Below are 20,648 nucleotides of genomic sequence, written 5' to 3' on the forward strand. Positions count from 1 at the left end.
ACATGCACAGGCACATGAGCATACATCATAGATACACACAAGCCTTGGTCCCTCCCATTGGTGCAGGGGCAGTAGAGTCGTCGATGGGTGGCGAGGTGTGGTCTGAGCTCTCATACCTGGACACCACTGAGGACGAAGCAGATGCACAGAAGTGGCCTTTGCTTTATATTGTGAAAGTGATTGTAAAGGTTTGGAGACAGGCTGTCCTCAGAGTGGGGAGCGGTTCCTCTTCCTTTTCAGAACAGCCCCTCTGGACATGCCCACAACCTGTTGCCCACTGAGTCATAAGCATTCTGTGTGTGGGCTCTCACCATTCTTTGTGTGGATAAAAATCGTATGTTGGTCCCGTAACCCTTTTTATTTGCTTCCTTGGTATTTACCACTAATTGTTCTCACCTTGGGAGAGTCACTAATCTGAAAGGAAAGAGGACTTCTGGTTCCTACAGCAGCACAGGAGGCCTGAGCAGAACTCGCACCAATGCAGATGATGCCAGCTGCCCACAGTACAGCTGCCCACAGTGCAGGGTGCAGAAACCTGACCCTGCTTTTCCTTTAGTATGTTAAGACCTTGCTATCTGGGCTGATTTGCTCATCAGGCGTGGGCACTGCAGTGAGGCCTGACTGCTGACTCATGCTCCTTCTCCAGCCTTCCCCCCTCCTGCCGTCCCTCCCCCCTTTCACCCCAGCACTCAACCAGCAGCTGCAGGGGTGGCAGAAAGGATGGACTGTCGCTGGGGAGGACGGGAGGATGCGAGCGGGGGCCCATAGCACCTGCACATGACAGGAGGCTTATTTTTACATACTGTTGGCTGGAAATAATCAACTTTATTTAAAGAGAATGTGGATTCAGAGTGTTAAAAAAAAAGCACCCAACAGTGTGCTAGGAGTGACTTGCCTGACTCCCTTGGGAGGAGACTGCTGGTCCTTATAGAGTAAGTGCCCCTAGTCCAAGCAGAGCAGCTTGCAGGCCAGAGCCCCTTCATGAGCACCCAGATGCCCATTCTGTTCTCAGGGGTCATGTGGACACCAGCAACAAGGATTCAGTCATGTGTCATGGGAAGGAGCTGTCCTCCACTTTGAGGGGGTTCTTGGTGTTTATTTCCTGTTCTCAGCCAAGTGCCAGGACCATGTTGGTTTTCATTTGTGTATTTTACTTATATTTTCATAACTGTATTTTGAGTTGGTAGCATACACACGTGATTCAGAAGACCATACAAAAAAGGCTGTGCAGTGAGAAAAACCACCTCTCAGCCCCCTGCCTGTGACTCAGTGTTCATTGGGAGGTACTCCCTGTACGCTCAAGCACCTCTGTGGGCAGATGTGTAGGTGCTGGAGTGGGGAGCAAAATGCATGGGTGGGTGATGCAGATGACCCACTATGCCCTTGTCCCCTGGACCCTGTTTTGGGGTCAGAATCTGAACAGACTAGTATGGACAGATTGCTGCCTCCTGTCCACTCATTCTTAGAGAGCTGGTAATATCTTGATGTTAAAGGTATCTGTATACTGTAGGAAATCTGCATAATAATTAAAAGTACAAAGAAGAAAGTCAAATTGCTGGTTACACTGCTGCCTAGAGATAACTGTAGATTTAATGCCTGTCCTAGTATTTCTTAGAAAACTGCATCTATAGTAGACAAAAGCTGTATATCCTTAGTCAGTTTTATTGCACGTTGAAAGCATTCCCACAACCCTCAACAGTCTTTGAATACACTTACACTGGTCCATGTCCAGGCCTTGACTCTTCGTCATCTCCTTGCCTCCCCCTCACCATGCTGTCTCTCTGGCTCTTGGTCCCCACGGGGACTGACTGTCTCTCCCTTGCTTCCCCTGCTGGCAGTTTAGGGTAGTATCCTTTCTGATTGGTCACTGCGTGGCCCTCCTGATATTGAGTGCTGATTTTTACTATCATCAGGGTCTTTTTTACTTTATCATCAGGATTTTTTACTATCATTAATTTTTTAGTACTGTGTTTCCTGTAACAAAGTACCACATATTGGATGATTTTGATCAACAGAAATTCATCCTGCTCTAGTTTCGGAGTCCTGAGTCCGAGCTTGGGTATTAAGACTCTGGGTGGAATCCTACCTTGTTTCTTCCAACTTCTGGCTACTGCTGACAGTCCTCCATGTTTCTGGCTTGCAGCTGCTTGCCATCACCACATAAGCATCTTGTCCCTCTATCTCTCCACAATATTGTCCCCCTGCATGCGTCTCCATGTCCAGATCTTCCCTTTTTTAAGGACACATTTTGAATCAGGGCCTAACCTAGTGACCTCATTTCCACTGGATTGTTTCTATAAAGACCCTTTCTCCAAATCAGGCACATTCTGAGGTGCTATAAGTTAGGACTTTAACAAGGGAATTTTGGGGTGCACAGTTCAGCCCATATCAGCCATCATTATTAGCTGAGAGATCATGGCCTATAATCAGCTGCACGATGCAAGTTGTGCCTGTTATACAGAGTAGTAAATTTGTTCTGGTCCTGAACTTCAGCCAGAAAAGAATATCCTCATTCACTACCACTCCTGACCCCTTCCTGACCAAGGGTGAGGGGCTGAGGGGATTCACACCACCCAGCTCATTTCTGTGTGTTTTCATGTGCACAGATGTAAGAATGTACAGCTAGTGTCACCCCACAAGTGGAGTTGTGTATCAACTCTAGCTGCGTCTGTTGGGTGCTCTGAGACTTGGGAAAGTCGCTGAACTGCACCTGTTATTGGGATGTTTGAGCTCATCTGGTGTTGCCTTCCCTGTAATTAGGCTTCTGTCTTTAATTTAGATCCCACACTCATTATAATGGACTTGCGACTCTAAACTTACATAGGGTTTTTACTATTATTAATGCTGCTAAGGTTTATTAAGGTAAATATTTATTGTATTTTTTAACATCAGCTTCTTAGCTAGGCCTGTCCACGTCTGTGCTGGGTTTGTGAGCATGTACAGCAGGGTCTGGCTGACGGGGTTCTCTAGGCTACCTTATAAGCTCACTGTAATGCTTACAGTACCTTGGTTATGATTTATTGGTTCAAGAGAAGATGGGGGTGCATCGGGTTAGGACTGAAGCTGAGCAGCTGTGGGCTGATGTTGTTTTGCATTTTTAAGATAGACTTGCCAGTCAGTGTAATGAAAAACTGCATTCACAAGCCCCCAGGATTTATAAGGACACTTGGATTAGTTGATTGGTCTGAGTTACAAACTCCAGAGAAGCGCAGAGGAACAGGCTGCTCTGTAGACTGCTGTGGCAGACTTCCCCAGACTCCAGGGTGTTGCACTCAGGGTTTTCTCTGAAACTTTTCCCCTTTTCCCTATGATTTCCTGGGAGGCCTGTGGAGGAGGGTCAGAAAGGAATAGAGGTGGAGTTTGAGACACAAAAGCAGGTAAGATTTAGGTAGAACTTGTTTAGACCTAGAAACTGTGTGTGGTTAGTATCTGTGGCTCCTCTCCTGCATGTTCGCCTTGGCTGTTATCTCACGTCTTGTTCTTTCTTAGGAGACAGGAGCAGTTCCAGAGAAACCCTGACAGCTACAATGGTGCTGTGCGTGAGAACTACACCTGGTCACAGGACTATACCGATTTGGAGCTCAAGGTGCCCGTGCCCAAGCACGTGGTGAAGGGCAGGCAGGTAACCACTGGGGGCACAGGTGTCAGCTGTGGACTGTGCTGGAGACCAAACTGGCCTGTTTCTCTGTCCTTAATCTCTCTCTTCAGCCACAAACACAAAACCACTCTTTTCTTCAGTCATCAGCATGCCTCCCACCCACCTTTTTTCTTTCTTTTTTGTTTTAAAGATTTATTTATGTATTTATACAAGCACTGGGTACAGTCGGAAGCACAGGAGGGTGAGAGAATTCACCAGAGTGGGGAGCAGAACAGACAGACTGACGAAATACACTGCTGAGGGGAGCAGCGGGCGGCAGGAGAGGTCTGTGCGCCATGTGGGACCCTTGCCAGTGGCCGGGTATCGAACCGGTGCTGCAGAGGCTGCGGGCAGTTTCGCAGCCCAGCGCTCAACTGCTGTGCCACCAGGGGAGGCCCCCACCCACCTTTTAAAGCCATATCAAATCATGTATGTGACCATCTCAGGCCTAATTGGCCTTCCTGTGCTGTGTGAACAGCCCCTGAGCTTTTTTTTTTTTTTTTTAGTTACTATATTTTTTATATCATTGATTGCATTTAGTTTCTACAAAACACCCCCCACCCCCACCCCAACACCCAACACAGAAACATTTGCAGGGTCGGCAGCTTCTTCCTGTGCTCTTGTACAGAGCAGGGAGCCACCTCAGGTTGGAGCTGTAATTCTTAACTGCTTGATTGAGTTCTGATACCTCCTTCTCAATGAGCTTCACTGGGTAGAAATTTAACCTTTTAATGGGGGAGAGAGATTTACTTAAGAACCTTGTCGAGAATAACATGATTGTAGGTCATTGTTAAAAGGTAGGCTTTAGAGAAAAAAAAAATTCTTCATGTAATGAGTGAAATGGGACATTACATTATTAAAGTCTTCAACATAAAAAATTCTGATATATGTCAAAACTGTGTCTTTATGTCAGTCTTCATGAGAACCTATAACTTGCAAAGGAAGTAATATCCTTCATATTTTATAGATGAGAAATTGAAGCTGAGAGAAGTTACTCAGTTACCAAGTTGACATGGAAAATTTACTGTTTTGTCTCTCTTGTTCTTGTTTTGCCAGGAGCAGTGAGCCCTCTCTATATGTTTTGGGGTGAATGAGTGGCTAGATGAAGTGGCAGAGCTGTGTTTTGACTCAATTGTGTCTCCTTCTAAAGCTCATGCCGTTCTCCCTGCAGCATACTCTTCTCTTTGTCAAGATAGGACCTGCTGGATTTTAAAAAGAGAACATCCTCAGAGTGTGCAAATGGAACTTGGTTTGTGTGAGCATGTTTGGGGGATGATGGCCATGTAAAGTGGTACAGCTGGTTTCTGTCTCAGTGATGTTTGTATTGGTCTGGGTATGTATGTGAATCCAGGCTGGTTAGTCTGAGGCTCTCCCTGACTCTTCTGCATCTACTTAGAACAGGTATGCCCAGTGCTTGGGAATTTGGATAGGGCTAGGGCCGCCTTTAGAAACCTATGCATCATCTTACCAATGTCAGATGATTGCTTTTTCTAAGAAGAGAGTCCGAGTCTTTGAGGCTCCTTGTAGACATGGATTGGGAAGTTGTGGGCATTCATTGTTGACTGAGGCAATACTGTCCACTCATTTTTTTTCCTTTCTCCCTTGACCCACTCTCATCCCAATAGGTCTCACCAGGGTTCAGTGGCCCCTGGCCATGTTGACTTTAGAACCCCAGTTGGACAGGGTAACGAGGGGTCATTCCCATAGAATCCTTCAAATGAGCACATTCGCTCTAGTTCTGGTTGGTCATAGGAATGAAGGCTGATTCCTTCCTTCCTTCCTTCCTTCCTTCCTTCCTTCCTTCCTTCCTTCCTTCCTTCCTTCCTTCCTTCCTCCCTCCCTCCCTCCCTCCCTCCTTTCCTTTCCTTTCCTTTCCTTTCCTTTCCTTTCCTTTCCTTTCCTTTCTCCCTCCCTCCCTCCCTCCTTTCCTTTCCTTTCCTTTCCTTTCCTTTCCTTTCCTTTCCTTTCCTTTCCTTTCCTTTCCTTTCCTTTCCTTTCCTTTCCTTTCCTTTCCTCTCCTCTCCTCTCCTCTCCTCTCCTCTCCTCTCCTCTCCTCTCCTCTCCTCTCCTCTCCTCTCCTCTCCTCTCCTCTCCTCTCCTCTCCTCTCCTCTCCTCTCCCCTCCCCTCCCCTCCCCTCCCCTCCCCTCCCCTCCCCTCCCCTCCCCTCCCCTCCCCTCCCCTCCCCTCCCCTCCCCTCCCCTCCCCTCCCCTCCCCTCCCCTCCCCTCCCCTCCCCTCCCCTCCCCTCCCCTCCCCTCCCCTCCCCTCCCCTCCCCTCCCCTCCCCTCCCCTCCCCTCCCCCCTTCCTCCTTCCTTCATTGATTATTTTATATTATTTTATTTTTTCAAGATTTATTTATTTATGCATATAAGAGCTGGGGTACAGGCCAGAGATGCAGCGGGTGAGAGGATTCACCAGAGACAGAGCGGGGAACAGAATGGGCAGACTGACTGAAGTACACTGCTGAGGGGAGCAGTGGGCGAGACAGGAGAGGTCTGCTGCGCCATGTGGGTTGCTCCCTGGCCAGCCGGGGGTCGAACTTGTGCTGCAAAGGCTGTGGATTGCTTCATAGTGTGGTGCTTAACCCCTTGCGCCACCAGGGAGGCCCACATCATTGTTCATTTTAAAACAATATTTGCTTCTCCCCCACCCCCTCAGGTGTAGTCCCCAGAGTTTTCTTCACCAATGCACCTGTGCACCATCACCTCAGTCCCCTGTGCTCCTCCCACCCTCCTTCTGATCCCTCTCCCTCCTCTTCCCTTGCAGTGTGTCTCTGATTTATAATTGTCCGATTTTGCTTTGTTGTGTTTTGTACTGTTATTCTTTTTTTACACTGATGTCTTATTTGGTTCCCCTATATTCCTGCTATAAGTGAAACCATCTGGTATTTTCTTTTTCCTTCTGGCTTATTTCACTGAGCATAATCCCTTCTAGTTCGATCCACGTTGCTGCGAATGGCATGAGTTTATCTTTTTTCATTGCTGAATAATATTCCATTGTGTATATATGCCACATCTTCTTGATCCAGTCATCTATTTTTGGGTATTTGGGTGGTTTCCAGGTTTTACCTATTGTAAATACTGCTGCAATAAACATAGGGGTAGAGGTGTTCTTTTGAATCAATGTTTTTGTGTCCTTTGGGTAGATCCCTAGTAGTGGAATTGCCGGGTCAAATGGTAGCTCCATTTTTAGTAGACTGAGGAACCGCCACACAGCTTTCCATAGTGGTTGGATCAGTTTGCACTCCCACCAGCAATGTAGGAAAGTTCCTTTTTCACCACATCCTCGCCACCATTTGTTGTTGCTTGTTTTTTGTTTTTTTTTTTTTGATATGTGCCATTCTTACTAGGGTAAGGTGTATCTCAATGTGGTTTTAATTTGCATTTCCCTGATTATATAAGGGATGTTGAATATTTTTTCATATGCCTATTGGCTATTTGCATTTCCTCTTTGGAGAAATGTCTTTTAAGTTCTTCTGCCCATTTCTTGACTGGATTGTTTATTTTGTTTTCATTGAGTTGTATGAGTTCCTTGTATTCTTTGTGATCAGTCCCTTATCAGTTGACAGGGGTGCAAAGATTTTTTTCCAATCAGTGGGATATCTCTCTGTTTTGGTTAATATAGCTTCTGCTGTGCAGAAGCTTTTCAGTTTGATGTAATCCCAGGTGTTTATCTTTTCCTTGACTTTCTTTGCTTTGGGTGATGAGTCTTTAAAGATGTTTTTGCGATGTATGTCTTGTAATGTTTTACCTATATTTTCTTCTATGTATTTTTTGGTTTCAGGTCTTGTGTCCAGTTCTTTTATCCATTGTGAGTTGATTTTTGTGCACGGTGAAAGGTAGTGGTCTAGTTTCATTTTTTTGCCTGTGGTGGTCCAGTTTTCCCAGTACCATTTATTGAACAAACTGTCCATGTTCCACTTCATATTCTTTGCTCCTTTGTCAAAGATCAGGTGTCCATATAAGTGTGGTTTTATTTCTGGGCTCTCTATTCGGTTGCACTGGTCTTTGAGTCTGTTTTTGTTCCAATACCAAACTGTTTTAATTATTATGGCTTTGTAGTATAGCTTGAAGTTTGGAAGTATGATACCTTCTTTCTCCTTTGTTTTCATCAGTAGGACTTTGGCTATTCATGGTTTTTTGTGGTTCCATATGAATTTCATTAGTATTTGTTCTATTTCTTTGAAGGATGTCATTGAGATTTTTATTGGAATAGTGTTGAATCTCTATATTGCTTTTGGTGGGATGGGCATTTTAATAATGTTAATTCTTCTGATCCATGAGCAGGGGATGTCTTTCCATTTCTTTGTGTCTTCTGTTTCTTTTAACAGTGTTTTATAATTTTCTTTGTATAGGTCTTTCACCTCTTTTGTTAGGTTTATTTGAAAAAATCAAGTATTTGATTTTTTTGCTTTCAATTTTAAAAGGGATGGTTTTCTTCAGATTGATTGTGTATAGGAAGACTACTGATTTTTGTATGTTGATTTTGTATCCTGCTACTTTACTGAACTGGTTGATTATTTTGAGTAGTTTTTCTGTGGAGTTTTTAGGGTTCTCTATGTATATTATCATATCATCTGCAAATAGTGATAGTTTTACTTCTTCTTTCCCTATCTGGGTTCCTTTTATGTCTTTCTCTTGTCTTATTGCCCTGGCTAGGACTGCCAGTATTATATTGAAGAGCAGTGGTGAGAGAGGACAACCTTGTCTTGTTCCTGATCTTAAAGGAAAGGCCTTCAGCTTTTCACCATTGAGAATAATGTTGGCAGTGAGTTTGTCGTATATGGCTTTTATCATGTTAAGGTATGTTGCTTCTATCCCGAGAATTTCAAGGGCCTTCATCATAAATGGATGTTGGACTTTTGTCAAATGCTTTCTCAGCATCTATTGCTATGATCATATGGTTTTTATTTTTCTTTTTGTTGATGAGTTGGATTGCACTGATTGATTTTCATATGTTGAACCATCCTTGTGCCCCTGGGATGAATCCTACTTGATCATGGTGTATTTTCACTTTGATTGTTGGATTCTGTTGGCCAGGATTTTGTTGAGGATTTTTGCATCAGCGTTCATTAGGGAGATTGGCCTCTAATTTTCTTTTTTGTGCTGTCTTTGCTTGGTTTTGGTATTAATGTGATGTTGGCTTCATAGAACAAATTTGGTAGTATTCCTTCTTTTTCAATTTTTTGAAAGAGTTTGTGTAGGATAGGCAGTAATTCACTACTGAAGGCGTTTGGTGGAATTCATTTGTGAAGCCATCTGGACCTGCCTGGACTTTTGTTTTAGGGGAGTGCTTTGATTACTGCCTCAATTTCACTGCTTATAATTGGTCTGCGTAGGTGTTCTCTTTCTTTGTCCAGCTTTGGATGATTATATCATTCTAGGAATTTGTCCATCTCTTCTAGGTTGTTGAATTTGTTAGCATATAAGTGTTCATAGTAATCCCTGATTATTCTTTCGATTTCTCCTGAGTCTGTTGTGATTTCTCTTCTTTCATTTATAATCCTATTTATATGTGTTTTCTCCTGTTTTTTTTTTCTTTGTGAACCTGGTTAGAGGTTTGTCTATTTTATTTTTTCAAAGAACCAACTTTTGGTTTCATTGATCTTTTGGATTGTTTTTTTAATTTCTATTTAGTTTATTTCTGCTTTGATTTTTATTATTTCCTTTCTTCTACTGGCTTTAGGGTTTTTGTTGTTGTTGTTCTTTTTCTAGTTCTTTGAGATGTGAAATAGGTTGTTTCTTTGAGTTCTTTCTTGTTTCTTGATGTGAGCCTGTATTGCTATATATTTTCCTCTTATTACTGCCTTTTTTTTTTTTAAAGATTTATTTATTTATACAAGAACTGGGGTATAGGCCAGGGGTGTGGTGGGTGAGAGGATTCACCAAAGACAGAGTGGGGAACAGAACGGGCAGACTAACTGAAATATACTGCTGAGGGGAGCAGCAGGCGAGACAGGAGAGGTCCGCTGCACCATGTGGGTTTCTCCCCAGCCGGCTGGGATTGAACCCACACTCAGAGGCTGCAGACAGCTTCACAGTGCTGCGCTCAACCATCTGTGCCACCAGGGAGGCCCTTTATTACTGCTTTTGCTGTATCCCATACATTCTGCAAAGTGGTGTCCTCCTTATTGTTCAACTCAAAGTATTTTTTAATTTCTTCTTTGATATCCTCATTCCCCAAGTGGTCTTCCAGTAGTGTGGATTTCAATGTCCATGAAGTGGGAGGGTTCCTTGTTTTCTTTTCATGATTTATTTCTAGTTTGATACCTTTATGATCAGAGAAGATAGTTGGAATGATTTTGATCTTCATGTATCTGTTGATGGCCCAGTTTGTGATTGATTCTGGAGAATGATCCATGTGCACTTAAGAAAAATGTATACTCAGATTTTTTTGGGTGCAGGGTCCTATAGATGTCTGTTAAGTCCATGAGTTCTATGTCTTTATTTAGGGCTCTAGTGTCTTTATTTATTTTTTGTCTCGTTGATCTGTCTATTGGTGAGATGGGCATAGCTGGGGTACAGACCAGAGGCATGGGAGGGTGAGAGGGTGCAGAGTGGGGGACAGAACAGGCAGACACACTGAAAGCACTGCTGAGGGGAGCAGTGGGTGCGACAGGAGAGATCTGCCGCGCCATGTGGGAATCTCCCTGTCAGGCCAGGAACCAAACCTGCGCCAGCTTCACAGCGCTGTGCTCAACCTGCTGCACCACCAGGTAGACCCTATTATATAAGAAAGCCTGACACTGTGCACAGTGCTTGGTGTGCAAACAGACTTTGTTGATGCTCTTCATGGCCACACCACTCCTGGATGGCTGTGAATCTGTTGACTTTCATTGCCTGGGCCTTCGCTCCAGAGCAGCACTTCCTGGGTCCAGGGGACTATCACATACAGACTCAGATCTGGACCTGAAGCAGATGGGATGGTCTGTCCCTCAGTGACAATAGATAAAGGGCAGGAAGCTGAAAGCACACTCCTTGTGGCAGAGCAGAATCTTGAGATTGACAATCCCAATTTCCAGCAGATACACCTGAGACACCTTTTTCAATGGGAAGATTTCCCTGGTGGCTGTAAGAAATAGGATGACAGCCATCAGGCAACCTGGGTCTCATAAGTCATAGAGAAAGAAAATAGTTTTTGGTTGGGCCAAATACCATTCCCTCCAGAGAAAGCTCTAGAAGTTCATGGAGAAGTTGAAAGACATATGCTACACCAGGAAGTTGCAACAATTTTAGCCAAATAATGAAACATGGTAACAAACATTTTTTAATAATTTATTTACCTATACACTCGGCAATCCTACTAAAAGCTAAATATCAACACCAGACCTACTACAACCTAGAAGATGGTGGGCAAACTACTCCAAAAGAAAAATCAGCCTGATTATTAAAAAATAAATAATAATACATCCAGAAATAGTGCTCCCATTGCCTGGACATGTGTGGAGGAGCTGAGTGTTTGCCACACCAGGATTAAGAGACACAGACTTCTACATAAGTCATTGGCATTTTGTGACACCCGCTGACTTAATTTGCATTGGTCTTCCATCATCTCCTACATGGTAGAATTTCTTTTTCTCCTTCAACAATATTTTTTACCCATGTCATTCTTATTATACTGTAACCTCTTAAAAGTTCCTGTTCTTTCAGTTTCTTAGTGATCTAAGAGTTTTAATCATGGCTCACTTTACAATTTGAAATAAGTTTATTTTGCATCTTATTTTGCATCTTACTTTTGCTGGTCTAAGGGTATTTTCTCAGAGTTACTACTTTCTTTCTGGACTGGCTCCTTCCCAGCTGCTCCCAGAGGTACCTGTCATAGCCACCCGTCAGCAGTGTTTATTTTTGGTTTCTGTCTGTGACACCTGTCGGATGTCATCATGATGGTGGCTGTGATTGTAGCACTTCAGCTAACTAGGTCACAGTGGTTCTAGGTTTGAGGGCAGCTCTGTATGTGCAGGTTGGAGATGGATTGGGAGGCGCTGAATGCTAATGGGAGGAGGGTCCTGGCTCGGTCTGCTCTTTAGTCAGTCTCCTTTCTCCTTGAGGATCCCTTTTTCGTTGTAGTGGGGACAATAAGAGAAGTACATGATGCTTTATGGTTAAGTGTTCTTATTTCACATACAACTTTAAAAAAAAATTATTTTGCTGGTGAAGCTGAAAAAAAACTTCTCAAAATGAACTTTTGGTCTTGGCCTTAGTGAAACTTGGTTAGGTCTTTTCTTTACAATGTCCTTTGCTTCCTCCACTGTATAGATGTGTCATTGTTAGTGCCTGCGGGCACGTTAAAAGTCGGCATTTCATTTAATCACAGAATTTTATTTAATGCTAGGATATGAACTCAGATTTTTAGTCTAACCTTTCATTTTTCAGATGAGATGTAAGCCATTGAGACCCCAGACCTTAGGTGAGACACCTGGACCCTGGCCTCCAACCCCACCCTGTTTAATTGATTGCCTTTTGAGTGGAAAATGTCATGATAGTGTTGCAAACGAAGTCATGACTGGATGACATTGAATGACAGGTGAATTATTTCCTCCTCATTATTCTCTTCCCTCTCAGAGATTGTGGGTGGTCTTTGCTGACTGATGAGGTCCTGCTGCCTGTTGTGCTCCTGACCATGCTGCATGCTGCCTCTGTCCCCACCTTGACAACCTTTGGGAACAGCACAGTAGCCCTTGGAATTGTCTTGTGCAATGATGTTTTGCCCCAGAACTTGATGCAGCTGATGAAATCTGTGCTAAAAGCTCCTTAACATGGTGTTCCCTTCATAGAACGAGTTTAGAAACAATGTAGGAAGACTCTTTATTATAGGAAACTTCCATAACAGAAAAGGCTAATAGACTGCATTTATCTACTTTATTTTTAAATTTTTGAATGCATAGCACATTTGCTTGTTCAGAAATATAAAAATGTATAATAAAGTCTTTCCTGCCTCTGTCCTTTTTCTATTGTGTACCAATTTCCTCAGCCTAAATCATCAAGTAGCAAGTTTCTGGGATATTTTGGCAAATTTTTCTTTGGCATATAGAAAGTGCAAAAGAATATTTTGTATATATAATGTTTATTATCACATTCCCACTTTTAACGTGGATAATGTGTTCTCATTCCCATTTCCAGCATCAGTCGGACAGGGCAGTCTGCTCTCTTCTGCTTGCTACTTCAGGGTTTAAGCCACCCAGTGGGTACCCTTTTTAAAGTCTTGGTAGACATAGGGTTTTCCATGTGTTCTGGCTCAGGCTGTCAGAACCCTGAGAATGCAAGTGCACCAAAGTCGACCAAGCCCTTACATCCAGTGCCTCAGTCTTTGCTTTGGCCCCCTTGAGGTGACAGACTTAATTACTAAACTAGTCCCTTGGTAATTGGTGTTGTTTCCAATTGTTTGGTGGTGTTTCCAATCTTTTGTTATCATAGACAGTAAAGCAATGAATGCCCTTTAAGAAATTTCACTTATACACATTCTTTATAGAATAAATCCCAAGAAGTGCAATTGCTAGGTTGAATTGTATATGGTATTGAAAGGTATTTCTAATTTCTATAGGTACTGCTAAATTGCCTTTCATAGGGGCTGTATTAATTTACAGTTCCCATCAATGATGTACAATACTGTGGTTTTTACAAACTTACTGATGGTAGTATATTACTATACTATCAGACACTTTAAAAATTCTTGGCTTTTTTAAGTTAGGTGAAAAATTACATTAGGGCTAGTGTGAATATATGTTTTCATATGAGTCATTCGAACATTTTTTACATGTCTTTTTTTGAACTGGTTATATCTTTTGCCCATTTTCTGTCAGGTTGTTCCTTCTTACTGATTTCTAGTAGTTCTTGTTTATTGGAGAAATCGGTCCTTTGTCTTTATCTATCTATCTATCTATCTATCTATCTATCTATCTATCTATCTATCTATCTATTTATTTATACATGCGCTGGGTACAGTCAGAAGTGTGGGAGGGTGAGAGAATTCACCAGAGCCAGAGCGGGGAGCAGAACAGGCAGACTGACTAAATGCACTGCTGAGGGGAGCAGCAGGCACGGCAGGAGAGGTCTGAGCACCATGTGGGACCCTTTCTGGGGGCCAGGGATTGAACCGGCACTGCAGAAGCTGTGGACAGCTTCGCAGCCCAGCGCTCAACTGCTGTGCCACTGGAGAGGCCCTTTTTCACTATTTATTTATTTTGTAGAAGAACGGGGGTATAGGCCAGAGTGTGGGGGGGTGGGGGAGGGGGTGAGAGGATTCACCAGAGACAGAGTAGGGAGCAGAACTGGTGGATTGACTGAAATACACTGCTGAGGGGAGCAGCCGGTGAGACAGGAGATGTCTGCTGTGCCATATGTGGGTCAGCTTCCTTGCCAGGGTTCAAATTCAGGCCATAGCATTGATAGCACTGAAACTTAACCCCTAGGCCACCAGGGAGGCCCCTTAGCCTGCTTTTTAAATTGGATTTTTTTATTGTTGAGTTGTAAGATTGGTTTTAATTGTAGATACTAGTCCTTGTCAGAGAAATGATTTGTAGTTCTTAGCCTGTTTTGTTTTGTTTTTTTTTTTAATTTATTTATTTATTTCGTAGAAGAACTGGGGTGTAGGCCAGAAGTGTGGCAAGGGAGGTAGCGGAGAGTGAGAGGATTCTTTTTGATTCGTCTGTATAACCTTATGCCAGTTCCACACTGTTCTGATTATTGTATCTTTGTTTTGAAAATTTTTTGCCCCATTTTTGTTTTTCTGTTCTTCTATTACTACTTTGTTTTGTGTTCTTCCTAGCTTAGTATTTTAATTTCCTCATATTTTTTTAAACTATTTTTTGAAGTTCTTTTCTTAATGTTTATTCTGGGGATTACAATGTACATTGTACAGATGGTCCCCAATTTACAATAGTATGACTTAAAATTTTTGACTCTATGATGGTTTGAAAATTATAGAAAGCCCATTGTGCTTTCAGCCGTTCTTCTTAATGGTGATAACCCATACAGCCATTCTGTTTTTCACTTTTAGTACAATAAATTGAGATAGTCAGTAGTTTATTATAAAATAAACTTTGTGTTAGGTGATTTTGCCCAGTTTTGGGCTACTTTAAGTGTTCTGAGCATATATAACGTGCATTAAGCTAAACTGTGATGCAAGGTTGGTTTAGGTATGTCAAATACATTTTCAACTTAGGTGTTTTAGATATATGATAGGTTTCTAAGGATGTAACCCCATTTGCAAGATCTGCACACACTACTTCAGATTAATACCACCTTAATTTCCATGTGTACAAAATATTGACTCCCATAAAATTCCTGTCTTTGTGCTTTTGTGCTATGATTTGTGAATTATGCAGTTGTCTTTTAAGAATAGGAGAGGAAAAGAGTTATAAATAAGTTACATGTATGCTTTTATTTTTACCTTTACTAGCACTTTTTTTTTTCATTATATGGATTCAGGTTTTATATCGTATCCTTTTATTTTAGCTTGAAGGACTATTTTTAGTTTTTCTTGTAGGATTTTTGCCAGAAAAGATAGGCCTATTAGGGATGAATTCCCTTAGGTTTTGGTTATTGGGGAATATCTTAATTTCTCCATTTTTGAAGGATGGTGTTGCCGGATATGACATTCATAGTTGACCGTTGTTTCTCTTTTATCTGTTGAATTCTTCATTCCACTGCCTTATAGTTTTCATGTTTTCTTTACCCAGTGGTTTTCTAAAGAAACCAACTGTTACTGAGGATCCCTTGTATATGACAAGTTGCTTTTTTCCTTTCTGCTTTCAATGTTCTTGCTATTTTAACAGTTTGCTTTTGATGCATTTAGGTCTAGATCTCTTAATTTATTCAATTTGGAATTTACTGAGTTTCTTGGATGTTAAATTTTTTTGGGGGGGTTAAGTTTAGAAAGTTTTAGCCATTATTATTTCAAATATTCTTTCTGTCTTTTCTTTCCTGTGACTGCCATTATGCATATGCTTAATGATGTCACTCAGATTTTGAGGCTCTGTTCATTTTTTATTTTTATTTTTTAAAAAGGTTTATTCATGGGCCTCCCCGGTGGCACAGTGGTTGAGCGCTGGGTTGCGAAGCTGCCCGCGGCCTCTGTGGCGCCGGTTCCATCCCCGGCTGCTCCGGCCACCGGAGGAGGGTCCCACATGGCTTGTAGACCTCTCCTGCCGCCCGCTGCTCCCCTCAGCAGTGTACTTCGGTCCTTCTGCCTGCTCTGCTCCCTGTTCTGGCTCTGGTGAATTCTCTCACCCTCCCGCGCTTCTGACTGTACCCAGTGCATGTATAAACAAACAAACAACAAATAAATAAATAAATAAAACATGCCTCTATTTAAAAAAAAATTGCTGAAAAAAAAAACTTTAAAAAAAAAGATTTATTCATTCATGGATACAAGAACTGGGGTACAGGCCAGAGGTGTGGGGGATGAGAGGATTCACCAGAGACAGAGAGGGGAACAGAACAGGCAGACTGACTGAAATACACTGCTGAGGGGAGCAGCCGGCAGGATAGGAGAGGATTGCTGCACCCTGTGGGCAGCTCCCTGGTTGGCTGGGGAATTGAACTTGTGCTGCAGAGGCTATGGATAGCTTCACAGTGCTGTGCTTAACCCCTTGCGCCACCAGGGAGGCCCTCCTCTGTTCATTTTTTAAATTCTGTTTTCTTTCTGTGTCTTAGGCTGAGTAATGTCATTTGACCTATCTTTACATTTGTGAATTCTTCTAACTGCTGAAATTTGCTTTTGAGACCTTCTAGTGGATTTTTCACTTCATTTTTTTTCTCAATTACTTTTGAATTCCTAACTTTCGTATTTGATTCTTTTTCAAAAACTACCCATCTCTATTGATATTTTGTATTTATGAGACATTATTCTCAAACTTCCTGTAGCTCTTTATACGTGGCTTTCTTTAACTCTTTGAGCATATTTAAAATAAAAAAATTTATACATAATATAACATTACAGACTTTCTATTAAGTTTATATCTAAACTCCCTCATGGACTGATTTTATGATTGCTTTTCCAAAACCCTTATCTATGGGCCATCCTTTCTTATTTCTTTGTGAGTCTTATAATTTTTGCTGAAAATTGCTTATTTTATTTTATTTTATTTTTATGGCACCATATTTTTTATTCATACATGTAAAAAGTAGTAACATTTTTAAATTTTTTTTTTAAGATTTATTTTTATAGAAGAACTGGGGTACAGGCCAGAGGCGCGGGAGGGTGAGAGGATTCACCAGAGACAGAGTGGGGAGCAGAACAGGCAGACTGACCAAAATACACTGCTGAGGGGAGCAGTGGATGAGACAGGAGAGGTCCGCCTCGCCGTGTGGGTATCTCCCTGGCCAGCCGGGAATCGAACCTGTGCTGCAGAGGCTGTGGACGCTTCACAGCACTGTGCTCAATCTGCTGCGCTACCAGGGAGGCCCCAAAAGTAAGAACATTTTAAATTACGTTTTCTTAACATTCATTGGTATGAAGAGGAAGCTTCACTCCTGAAACATTTTTTCCTAAGTTTTCAAATTAAATTAAAAACTTAGTTTGAGTTTGATGACTGGATCAAGAAGAGGTGGTACATATACACCATGGAATATTACTCAGCATTCAAAAAAGATAAACACATGCAATTTGCAGCAACATGGATGGCAATGGAAGGGATCATGCTCAGCAAAATAAGCCAGAAAGAAAAAGAAAAATACCAGATGGTCTCACTCATAGCAGGAATCTGGAAAACTTAAATAAGGGACCAGGAAAAAGAATAACTATAAGAAAGTAAAAATCAAAATCAACAAACAACTATGAACCAGAGACACTCTATGAGGGGTGGGGGGTGGGGAAAGGCGGGCTTGGGGTCAAATAAGGGGGTTGTAATTGTATGGGGAATATAAAAATAAAATTTAAATTAAAAAAAAACTTACTTTGAGAAGATTTAGTATACTTTCTACGCAAAGCTTATTAAATCTTAGACTCTAAATTATTATTAGCCTCACACAACCTTTCATGTTAAATTTTATTGATAACATAATTCACTCCCTATATTTGATATTACAAACTTTAGGGTCTTTGAGATATGTAGGATCCTTGCATGTAACTGGCATAATTCCCATTATTTGAACTCTCTTTATTGCCTTTGTGATTTCTTTTTGTTTCTTCCCACAAAGACCTGTTATGTGCCTTCCATAAATGCATCCAGTAAATGGAGAAATAACCTGGGACAAAAGCTGTACATTCTTATAATCTACACATTTCCACACAAGATACATTTTTTAAAAGGCTCCTTATAAGAGTTTTCCATTGGAATTGGCATGTCCTCATTACTTGTTATCTGTTGATACTGTGAATAACTTTTCCAAAACACCGTGTGAGTCCCCGGATATGTGAGACGAACAGTAGTCTTTAAAAAGTGCGTCCTCCCTAGACCACTACAAACAGCAAGCACAGATGCCATGCTTTTGAAAATTGGTTATTTTAAATGACAATGTGGCAACTCTGGAAATCAGATTCTCCCTTTTCCCCATGGTTTGCTGTTTTTGGTACTTGATATAGCTGTTCTTATATGTGTGATGACTTTTCTGAACTACCCTTTAAAGCCTGTATTCTTTATTATGTATGACTGGTGAAGTTGCTACTTGGTAATAGCTTATTGGTCAGGTATTGATTGGACAGAGATTTTCTTAAGCACCTACCTTAAGTCTCTGTCTTTGCTGAGGTGCTCCATGTACATGTTGGAGCATGCTTTCAACACTGTCTACCAGCTGAAAATTCTGTATCATGCAGTCTCAATGTCCTGCTCATGCAGTCTCAAAGTCAGTTAGTGGTGAGAGCTGAGGGCCTTCTTAGTTTTTTTCTGCATAGGTGCACAGCTCTGCACATTCCTGGGTCCTTCTAGATTCCCAGGAAAATTTCTGAGTGATTGAAAGCCTCAAGGTCTTATATTATGTTCCTCAGCATTTCCTTTTGTTCCCCTCAGCTGTTATCCACCATTTCAGTCAGCTGAAGTTAAAATTCTTGCCTGTAATTGTTTTCAACAGACATTCCTTAGTGGTGAAAACAGCCTTGTCAAAAACACCCTTTCAAGTGGTGTCTTCCAGGGAGGGAACCATCACTTAGGTCAAATAATGACACTTCTTTGGGAATTGAGCTTTGAAAGAACTACAACTCCTAATGTTCTCTATAATGGATACCAGGGTACAATGGAAATGTGAGCTAACAAGAAGCTGCAAAGTGAGACTATGTCTTGGGCAGGTTAAAATGTCATGAAGTGTGCTATACTTACTGATATAGTCTTTTTTTATTGCATAAATGATCCCTGGTTTCCTGTAAACCTTTGGTTCATTTCCAGAGTTCAGAAAAAGTTGATTTTGACAGTTTTGCCAATGATCTTGTTACTTTTTTGGGAAGAAAGCTTTTTTGGAGGTATTTAAGCCATTATTTTCACTAGTGTCTCTTCGTATCAGAACTTTCATGTATAGTTTTTTTGTTTCCCTGGAGTTTCTTGCTACCTTTTTATTTTGTCAAAAACAGCACACTTTCATCATAACCAAAATTATCCAAGCTCTCAACAATACTATATTAAGTGTTGTCTAGAAATTGCTTCCGTCCTCAAGCCCTCTAACCTCTGCCTCCATTCTGGACTGATATTTTCCAGTTTTGCTATACAACTTTCTTCTTGGAACTTCCTTTCACTATACTTCTAGATTAGATTCATTTTAGGGAGGATCACAATTGGATCCCCTTTTTTCCAGTTTTATTGAGACATAATTGACCTACGAAATATTGTATTAGTTTAAGGTGTACAACATAATTATTTGTAATATGTATATATAAATATGAAATGATTACCACAACATATTTGGTTAGCATCTATTTTTTTTTTTTTTGTGGGACCCTTGCCGGTGGCCGGGAATTGAACTGGTGCTGCAGAGGCTGCGGGCAGCCTCGCAACCCAGTGCTCAACTGCTGCGCCACCAGGGGAGGCCCTGGTTAGCATCTATTATCTCATGTACGTAAATTTTTTTTCTTGAGATGAGAACTTTTAAGATCTACTCTCTCAGCAGCTTTCATATATACAATACAGTACTGTTAGCTATAGTCTTCATGCCATACATTACAGTTCCAGGACTGACTTATCAGTAGAAGTTTATATCTTTTAACTTCTTTCAATCAAGATCTTCCTTTGAAGTTTTAGTTTTCATTCTCATTTTGTTGTAGTATATCCTCAAATAATTTGCTTCACAAATTATGTGATAAATACAGAGTTCTTGAATGTCTTAAAATTTAGCTATTTTAATCTCCCACACCTATTATAGTTTGGAGATGTACAGAATTCTGAAAAAAAAAAAAAATGCTTTCCTGAAATCCTGTACTGTCAAAATGTTAACAATGATGTAAAGCAATGATACTTTTTTTTTTTTTAAAGATTTATTTATTTATTTATACAAGAACTGGGGTATAGGCCAGATGTGCGGGAGGGTGAAAGGATTCACTAAAGACAGAGCGGGGAACAGAACAGGCAGACTGAAGAAATACACTGCTGAGGGGAGATGTGGGCACGACAGGAGAGGTCTGCTGTGCCATGTGGGACCCTCGCCGGCCAGCGGGCCGGCATTGAGCCAGCATTGCAGAGGCTGCGGACAGCTTCATAGCATGGCGCTCAACCGCCTGCGCCACCAGGGGAGGCCCAATGATACTTTATTAAAAAAAACTTAAAAAACTAAAATTAGCCATTATGTTTAAATATTAAAACACATGCAGAGGTATTTGATATTTTATTTAGTTTTTAATAAAATAATATTCACCCATTATATTTCCTAGATTAAACAAATTTTAACATATTTTCATCTAATCTGTCCCTCTCAAAATAAAACATTATAGATAACCCTAAAAAAGAAATTAAAAATAAAAAATTTCCCTGAGAAGATTGAAGGCATTGCTCTCTCATCTTTACAAACAGTGTTATGGTCTAGGAATTATTCCATTTAGGATATTTGTGAATAAACTTTTTCTTTCTTTGGAACTTTTAAGACCTTATTT

The 20,648-nt window shown here is 41.3% G+C and overlaps 1 protein-coding gene and 1 pseudogene across 3 annotated transcripts in view; one reads left to right on the forward strand and one right to left on the reverse strand.

The window, feature by feature from the left end:
* Positions 1 to 20,648, forward strand: part of NUDCD3 (NudC domain containing 3) — a gene marked incomplete at both ends in the record, with an annotated part of 95,541 nt that overhangs the window by 51,357 nt on the left and 23,536 nt on the right. For both annotated transcript variants that reach the window (XM_084248448.1, XM_084248449.1), the window contains one exon: positions 3,490 to 3,622. In XM_084248448.1, the coding sequence (XP_084104574.1) occupies positions 3,490 to 3,622 (133 nt within the window). The remainder of the gene's footprint in view (positions 1 to 3,489; positions 3,623 to 20,648) is intronic.
* LOC311180334 (small ribosomal subunit protein bS18m-like) lies at positions 17,642 to 18,063 on the reverse strand (annotated as a pseudogene). The gene has a single exon. The product of its transcript is annotated as a small ribosomal subunit protein bS18m-like (transcript).

The sequence above is a fragment of the Talpa europaea genome (genome assembly GCF_964194135.1).
Source record: "Talpa europaea genome assembly, chromosome: 11".
Taxonomy (NCBI): Eukaryota; Metazoa; Chordata; class Mammalia; order Eulipotyphla; family Talpidae; genus Talpa; species Talpa europaea.